Source organism: Rutidosis leptorrhynchoides, chromosome 2 (assembly GCF_046630445.1).
Source record: "Rutidosis leptorrhynchoides isolate AG116_Rl617_1_P2 chromosome 2, CSIRO_AGI_Rlap_v1, whole genome shotgun sequence".
Taxonomy (NCBI): domain Eukaryota; kingdom Viridiplantae; phylum Streptophyta; class Magnoliopsida; order Asterales; family Asteraceae; genus Rutidosis; species Rutidosis leptorrhynchoides.
In genome coordinates, this window is record NC_092334.1 from 323,494,279 (window position 1) to 323,503,472 (window position 9,194).

Genomic DNA, 9,194 nt, shown 5'->3' on the forward strand with positions numbered 1-9,194 from the left:
CCTGGCCCATGGGGCAATTATCATTAGAAATTGAATTGTGTGACGAAATAGAGGTGAAGTTGACAAGGCAAGCGCAGTTAGATTTTTATGTTATACGCGCTGCCTCACGTTATAACATGTTATTGGGACGATCTGCGTTGCGAAGGCTTGGCATAGTGCCATCTACAATACACGGAATGGTTAAATTCACTACTTGCAAGGGTGTGGCAACAATAAATTCTATGACTATGCCACCAATTTGTGCGGCTATAAGCAAGCAAGACGCAGTTGTTGCGCATAAAATTGAAGAAGATAATATGGTCGTTGTAAATCCTAGGTATGTTGATCAAAAAGTTAAAATTGACACTGAATTGAATGCGGGCATACGAAGGAAGATTGTGCAATTGCTTGTCACGTATATGGATGTATTTGCTTGGAGTGAACAAGATATGACTGGGGTTGATTAAATGCTAATCCTGCGTTAAAACCTATTGTGCAAAAGCGCAGAGGAATGGCTCCAGATCGCATGAAGTGGTTATCTGCGGAAGTTGCTAAATTAGTTAATGCAGGAATATTGCGCGAAGTAAAATATCAAACATGGGTTGCGAACCCTTTTTTGGTGAAAAAACCTGATGGTTCGTGGAGGATGTGTATAGACTTCAAAGACATAAACAAAGCTTGTCCAAAAGATAACTATCCACTTCCTGAAATTGATCTTAAGGTGGAATCTTTGCACACCTATCCTTACAAGTGTTTTTTAGATGCTGCAAAAGGATACCATCAGATACCAATGGCATTGGAAGATGAGGATAAAACCGCGTTTCATACTGGAAAAGGCATTTATTGTTATATTAAAATGCCTTTTGGCCTTAAAAATGCGGGAGCAACTTATCAGCGATTAATTGATAAAGCGTTTGAAGGACAGATAGGCCGCAATCTGGAGGCTTATGTTGATGATCTTGTTATAAAAAGCAAAACGCAAGAAAATATTTTGGTTGATATGAAAGAAACATTTGAAAGTTTGCGAAAAATCAACATGAAGTTGAATCCGTCTAAATGCAGTTTCGGGGAAAGAGAAGGCAAGTTTCTAGGATATTATGTCACTGAGAAGGGCATACAGGCAAATCCTAAGAAAATTGCTGCAATTGAAAACATGACCGCGCCTAAAACTGTTAAAGAAGTGCAAAGTCTAACTGGAAAAATCGCGCTTTAACTAGATTTCTTTCAAAAGCTGCGGAAAGACAGTTGCCTTTCTTTCACACTCTTAAGGGGTGTTTGAAGCAGAAGAACTTTGTCTGGACTGAAGAGGCAAATAAGGCATTTCAGGAGATGAAGCAATTGCTTGCTACATTGCCTACATTGATCGCGCTTGTTGATGGCGAAATATTGTACCTTTATATATCGGTTGCGAATGAAGCATTTGGCTCAGTACTTGTTGTGGAAAGGAACAAAATCCAAAAGCCAGTTTATTTCGTTAGCAAGGCACTTGCGGGAAGTGAAATAAATTATGCGCCGATTGAAAAATTTATTTACGCGTTAGTTTTGACGTCAAGAAGGTTGTGCATATACTTTCAAGGTCATCCAATACATGTCTTAACTGATTTGCCGGTTAAGAATGTTTTGAGCACACCTGCGATATCTGGAAGACTTTCCAAATGGGCGATTGAGCTTGGAGCATTTGAAATATCGTATCTACCGCGAACATCTGTAAAAGGTCAAGTTTTGGCAGATTACCTTGCAGAAATGACGGGTGAATTGGAGGTTATCCATGAGAGAACACAATTGAAGCCACCTCAGCGCAAAATCTGGGATTTATATACAGATGGAGCATCGTGTATTGAAGGAGCAGGCGCGAGATTAATGTTGACAAATCCAAGTGGAGAAGAACACACATACGTGCTACGCTTTAATTTTGATGTAATAAACAATGAAGCTGAATACGAAGCATTGCTTGCAGGATTAAATATGGCGCATAAGATGAATATTACGCAGTTGCGCGCATATGTTGATTCGCAGCTGGTGGCAAACCAATTCAATGGCTCTTTTGAAGCCCATGAGTTGTCTATGCAGAAGTATTTAAAACTTGTGCAGGAATCCGCGGAAAAATTTGAATTCTTTGAGTTATCACAAGTATCGAGAGGTCAAAATAAAAAGGCAGATGCGTTGAGCAAACTTGCTGCATTGACATTTTCGCACTTTCAAAAGCAGGTCTGGGTAGAAGAACTTCCCAATAAATCCATAGATGGAAGTTTATTTGTTGCGGCTATAGAAGAGGTTGAACCAAATTGGATGGGTCCTATTGCCAATTATCTGCGAAATGGTGCATTGCCAGAAGATAAAAAGGAAGCTCGTTTGGTACGCGAAAGATCACCTATGTATGTGATTCAAAACGATGTGTTATATCGCAAATCATATTTGGGACCATTAATGCGGTGTGTAGGACCCGCAGAAGCAGCAACACTTGTTGAGGAAGTGCATAGTGGATCTTGTGCTCTTCATTCAGGTTATAAAACTATTGCCGCAAAAATAATGCGAATGGGTTACTTTTGGCCTACCCTATATCGCGATGTTGCGCAAACAGTTAAAAGGTGTAAAAGCTGTCAAAGGCACGCACTGCAGAATCGCAAACCAAGGTATGATATGATTCCAATTGATTCGCCATGGCCATTTTATAAATGAGCCATTGATATTATGGGACCCTTTCCACCAGGTGCAGGGAATGTAAAGTTCCTGATTGTAGCAATTGATTATTTCACTAAATGGGTGGAAGCAAAAGCCTTACGCACAATCACTGGCGTGCAAGTGCGAAATTTTGTATGGGAATACATTGTGTGCAGATTTGGTATTTCGCGGGAGCTTGTAAGTGATAATGGAGCGCAGATTGCAAAAGATCCATTTTTAAGTTGGTGTACGCAATTGAATATAATTCAAAAATTTACATCAGTGGCACATCCGCAGGCAAATGGGTTGTGTGAGGTCCACTAATTGCGACATTGTCAGCGGTATTAAAAATCGTTTGAATGAAAAGCAGAATGGATGGGTTGATGAACTTTCAAATGTACTATGGGCTCATCGCACTACTTTCAAGAAAAGTACAGGCGAAACACCTTTTAGCCTAGTATATGGTTCAGAAGCAATGATCCCCGCGGAAGTCTTTGTTGAGATGCATAGAGTTGCTAATTTTGATGAAAGTACGAATGCAGATGGCATTTGTGAAAACCTAAATTTCATTGAAGAACGCAGGCTTATGGCCACAATACGTGAAGCAAATAATAAGCAACAAATTACTAAGTATTACAACAAGAAAGTACGCGCGTTAGCCTTTGATGTAGGAGAATGGGTTTTGCGGAATAATGAAGCAAGTCGTGCTGAAAAACAAGGGAAGTTGGGACCCAATTGGGAAGGTCCATATCAAATAGTGGGAATTAATGCGGTAGGCTCTTATAAACTCCAGGACATTGAAGGGCGTAATATACCTAACGCGTGGCATGCTACTTTGTTGAAAAGATATTACGTGTAATTAAAAGAAATGTGCGAAATTCTATGCGCATTATAAGGATTCATGTTAATGCATAGCAAATAAGTTTGCACTATTATGTGAAATGAATAAAGCTCAAGTTTCTGTTCATAGCAGCAATTGCGTGTTCATGCGTAGTTTGTAAGTATAATGCGTTTAAATACATCACCATAAATGAAATTAAACAAGTGATGGTAAAGACCACTTGGCAGTTAATAAAAACAGTTTAGAGTGTAGTGAAAGGAAATCAGTTTGCTAACTTTTGCCCAAAGTATTAGATCTAGCCATACTTGGATGCTTCGCAATAAACACAAGTTTTTACCTAAGGATCGTTTCGGCGGACTTAGAAGATTCATAATGTGCAGAATAGCACGTGCATACATGTTGTTTCGCATAAAGTAATTGTTTGTTATGTGCACAATAGTAAACAATGAAATTGCAAAGGACAATGCTAGTGATTATGAATAATATTATGAAAAGCGCTATATAAATAAAAGCAATTGCAATTGATAAATAAATTTTTATTATAATACCGCGAAAAGTACAGAAAATCGAATCATTAAAACGCGCTTCCAAATGCGCTTACAAATTGTGAAATCCTATTCCTTATTGGTTAAGTCTAAATCAATAATGTCTTCGACGGGAGCATCCTTGTTTTGACTTATAGCTTCTAATTTTGGAATAGGAATAACGCAGAATCCTTCCCTGGCCAATGCGACCATTTCTTCTGCCTCTTCAAGAGGGCAGATTAACTTCTCAATATACTCCGGCATTGGTTCCGGTAGAGCAGTAACCTTGCTAATCTCTTGCAAAAACTTCACTCGCTCAAGATGTTGAAGTGCGGTGACATACGTATCAAATCGCTGAGAAACATCGACAGAATCCATAACTTTTTGCCCAAGTTCAAGAAGATGTTCGCGAAGTTTCGCGTAGTTAGATTCCTCAGTTGTTTTCGCTGATAAAGCTGCGGATAGCTCAATTTGAGTTTGAAGGAGCTTGGTTTTCATCGTATCATGGGCGGCTTGAAGATTATCCATTTCAATGGCTTTCTCAGACAGTTGTTTATTCAAATCATTCACAGAATTTTTTGTTGCTTGTAATTCTGTGGTGGTGGAAGATAGTTGAGACTGAACGATTGCATGCTTGGTTTGTTCCTTTTTTAGATACTCAGAAAACTTTTCTTGGCGAGACATTGCATCAAACGCGGATGCAAATGTCATGTACATGTTCTGGGCAAAACAGTTGAATGCGTCGCTATGAGAGAGTTTGCTAAACTCAGCGCGTAAATCATGAGGAAGGGCAAGCTTCATATGCTGCCGTTGATCCAGCGCAGCTTCTGGGGAGGCGCATAAATAGCCTTGAAGGCCATCCACTCTAATTGATTTTACAACGCTGGGTGGAGTGCGCCAAATGTCTTCGTATTTGGATAAATCAAATGTTGGTGGGGAGCTTGTCTGTGTTGATGGTGGTGGAGTAACGAATGTTTCGGCTGTAAAAGTTAAAAAAAAAAGAGACAAAGAGAAAGATGTATTAACATAATCGAACACTATAGGTGTTACGTAAAGCAAAAATAATAATATACGCAATTTGAACATTACCAGTCTCAGATGCAGTGGGAATAACTGAACTAGACCGCGTAAACCTCTTTGCAGAACCTGTAAGAGGAGATGTAGTGGGTCGTTTGCTGGGAGTCGCGGTTGTTTGCTGGCTGCTGGTGGTGGGAGATTTTTGTACAGGTTTTGATGATGATCTCGATTCAGGGCTTTTTAGCCTCTCTGCGAGAAATTGTTTGGTGTCATCCTTCTTTTCAATCTCGGAAACCCTCATGATGATGATGGATGAATGTAAAGGTTGTTTGTGTAGAATTAAAACAAAAGGGGATTGTAAAGAGATGATCGTATTGATGGTTACTATGAGGGAGAGAGAAAATATGATGGATAAAATGATAATCAGCTTCTATATATATGTTGAAAAAATAACCCCAACGGTATTATTACTTAACGGCTATATATGCAAACAAATATTCAGCAAATGGAAAAATAGCCGTTGTAACAATAAATAATGTCTTTACGCGAAACATTGTGCGTGAATCGTATGCACATGAAGACAAACTGCAATTTTTATTTTTTAGAGTTTATTGTCTTACATTTTTTGCAAAAATGTAACACAATAAACTTGGGGGACTTGATCATATACATACTTATGTATATGTATATTTTTAGTGCGTAAGGCCATTTAAAGGCAAAAGCATAAGACAGCTAAACCGTGGTGAATCCTATAGAATGCGGTAGGATTACGCAGAATATTAAAGAGTGCAAAGGATTCTCGCAGTATTTGTGCGGAATGCCTAAGTGCCCGCACATCTTACTTCCGCGTAACTCCTGAACCTATAAATAGGGAGCTTGGCCTCTCATTTTAGGTTGTTGATTCTGGAAGAATTGCTCTAGCCATATTGATCTCTCTCGTGACTTTGCCCGAGACTTGATCATTGTTTGGTTAAGGTAATTTACGAAGACCGGGACATGGTTGTTGATCGTTTAGCACTTAACGAAATATGACAATAAGGTCCCAAAACCATAATCGACATCCATTATACCCCCTCATTGCACTCAATCCTTGATTAACCTTAATAGGATAATCTAGGATTGATCATAATCAATTACTGCTAGTTGGAAATGATAGAAAGAAAGAGTTTTTATCGATAGTAGGGCTACACCAGAGATCGACCCTTAGCCCTTTCTTTTTCATTTTGATCTTGGACGTGTTGTCTCGAGAGATATAGGAAAGGATCATGTGGTGCTTATATATATATATATATATATATATATATATATATATATATATATATATATATATATATATATATATATATATATATATATATATATATATATATATATATATATATATATATATATATATATATATAGTGGTAGGATCAAGAGGGAAGTAACCAATCGGGGGGAAGTGGTGGGAAGCAAAAACTTTTTATTTTTTTTTCATTTTTTGAAAAAACTTTGTTCACGAACATTATAGATGAGATGAAAATATGAACATTTAGTAGAGACACTTTGTGATAAAAGTTTTTATTTTGGCGTAAAAACGCTCGAAGAAGTAATATATAACAATTATCGTGTTTTTCGAGCGTATATTGAGGTTTTAGCTATTGGGGTTTAGATATTAGGGTTTATAGGGTTTAGATATTAGGGTTTAGAAATTTAGGGTTTAGGGTTTAGATTTAGGATTTAGATTGAGTTTTTAACACGAACGGTTTAGAGTTTAGGGTTTAGGGTTTGGTGTTTTGGGTTTATGGAATAAACCTAAAACACCAAACCCCAAACCCTAAACTCTAAATCGGGCTAAATTTTACTTCACAAAACATGAAGAAAAAAAAAACGTTCATATTGTTCACGAACAATTATCTTGAATGTTATTTTTGTCGATCATTTTCGCGCCTAAATAATAACATTCATCACGAAGTGTCTCTTCTAAATGTTCATATTTTCGTGTGATCTTGATGCCGGAAAAAAAATTCCAAAAAAACAAATTTTTTTTTTGCTTCCCCCCGGTTGGTTACTTCCCCATTGATCCTGCCTATATATATATATATATATATATATATATATATATATATATATATATATATATATATATATATATATATATATATATATATATATATATATATATATATATATATATAGTGTTTTAATGAAGAGGGAGCACTTTTTGAAAATGGGGGAAAGTAATTTTTTTCGTTTTTTTTTTGAATTTTTTTCCCAACATTAAGATCACATAAAAATATGAACATTTAAAAAAGACACTTTGTGATAAGTGTTATTATTTTGGCTGAAAAATGCTCGAAGAAATAAATGATAACATGCATCATATGTAATGTTTTAATTAAAGGATTTTTATTAAGGGTTTAGAAATTAGAGTTTAGAAATTAGGGTTCATAAATTAGGGTTTAGAAATTAGGGTTTGAAAATTAGGACTTAGATTAAATTTTTAACAAGTACAAATTAGGGTTTAGGGTTTGAAAATTAGGGCTTAAATTAGTGTTTAGGGTTTGGAAGGTTTTTTTTATTTATTTTAAATTTAGCCCGATTTAGAGTTTAGGGTTTAGGGTTTTGGGTTTAGTTCCCTAAACCCAAAATCCTAAATCCTAAACTCTAAATCGGGCTAAATTTAAAAAAATGACATTCACATAAGAGAAAAAAAATGATGAATAAAACCTCTAATTAAAACATTACTCATGATGTATGTTATTATTTATTTCTTCGAGCATTTTCTCGCCAAAATAATAACATTCATCACAAAGTGTCTATTTTAAATGTTCATATTTTCATGTGATCTTAATGTTGAATTTTTTTTTTCAAACAAACGAAAAAAACTACTTTCCTAAAAAAAGTGCTTCACTCTTGATGATAACCCTATATATATATATATATATATATATATATATATATATATATATATATATATATATATATATATATATATATATATATATATATATATACTTTATTCTCCAAGATAGTTTGTCTTTTTGTATGTGTATGTTTGTATGCATGTTTTTGTTTGTATGTATGTATGTATGTATGTATGTATGTATGTATGTATGTATGTATGTATGTATGTATGTATGCATGTATATGTATGTATGTCTATGTATGCTTATGTACGTACGTACGTATGTATGTATGTATGCATGCATGTATATATGTATGTTTATGTATGTATGTATGTATGTATGTATGTATGTATGTATGTATGTATGTATGTATGTATGTATGTATATATGTATGTATGTATGTATGTATGTATGTATGTATGTATGTCCAATACTCAATTCATCACCGTGGTCATCTCCAATACTACTGCTACCCGATTCATCATCGTAGTCATCTTCTTTCGGTGACCGCCATCACTGTCATCTCTTCTCTTAATCATCGTCGCCGTCATCGACCGCCCTCTGATTTTTATATGAATAAATCAAACCTTAAATAAATTGTTGTTACCACAGCCGTCAGAGCTCCGGTCTTTAAGGTGTGGTGGTGGAGCTTTCATCGAATACCTTTTTGATGGAGTAGTTATTTTGGTATGCGTTCTCTTTTCAGATCCAATCTTTAATTGTGTATTTTGGTATTTTCAGATACAATTTTGATGAAGATACATAAAGTAGAACAAAATGAGTCATAATCATCTGCAGAATTCATGAAAATTAGGAGAAAAAGGAATGGGCGAGAAAAGAAAAGGAGAAGGTAAATGTAAGACGATAATACCCTCATGTGGGTGGCACATGTTATAACTTAACATATATTTTTAACGATCTTTATAGAGATGGACCACCCATACCCACTTTGTAAATCAAAGGGATCAACCACCTGGAAAATGAAAGGACCCGTTCATACCGAATATAAACGTTTCACAATAGTTGATTACATTACGAGGTACAGACCTCTATATGATACATTTTACAAACATTGCATTCTTTTTAAAAGACAACTTTCGCCTGAACGAAAGTTTACAAACATGCATACTAATGATATTATCATGTTTCTCAAATATAATTGATTAATCTATCTTTCATCAATCAACAATCTTTTGAACTCAAATGATTTGAATGCAATGTCTTTTGAAATATGCCATGAATGACTCCAAGTAATATCTTTAAAATGAGCAAATACACAGCGGA

The 9,194-nt window shown here is 35.5% G+C and overlaps 2 protein-coding genes across 2 annotated transcripts; both read left to right on the forward strand.

The window, feature by feature from the left end:
* The first annotated feature begins 1,308 nt into the window (after positions 1 to 1,308).
* Positions 1,309 to 2,658, forward strand: LOC139888799 (uncharacterized). The gene has a single exon (XM_071871787.1). It carries the CDS (start codon positions 1,309 to 1,311, stop codon positions 2,656 to 2,658), a length of 1,350 nt encoding a protein of 449 aa, XP_071727888.1.
* Positions 2,659 to 2,670: 12 nt separating this feature from the next.
* On the forward strand, positions 2,671 to 3,499 carry LOC139888801 (uncharacterized). The gene is made up of 2 exons (XM_071871788.1): positions 2,671 to 2,781; positions 2,924 to 3,499. The coding sequence occupies exons 1-2, from the start codon at positions 2,671 to 2,673 to the stop codon at positions 3,497 to 3,499; spliced, it is 687 nt and encodes a 228-aa protein (XP_071727889.1).
* Positions 3,500 to 9,194: the final 5,695 nt, after the last annotated feature.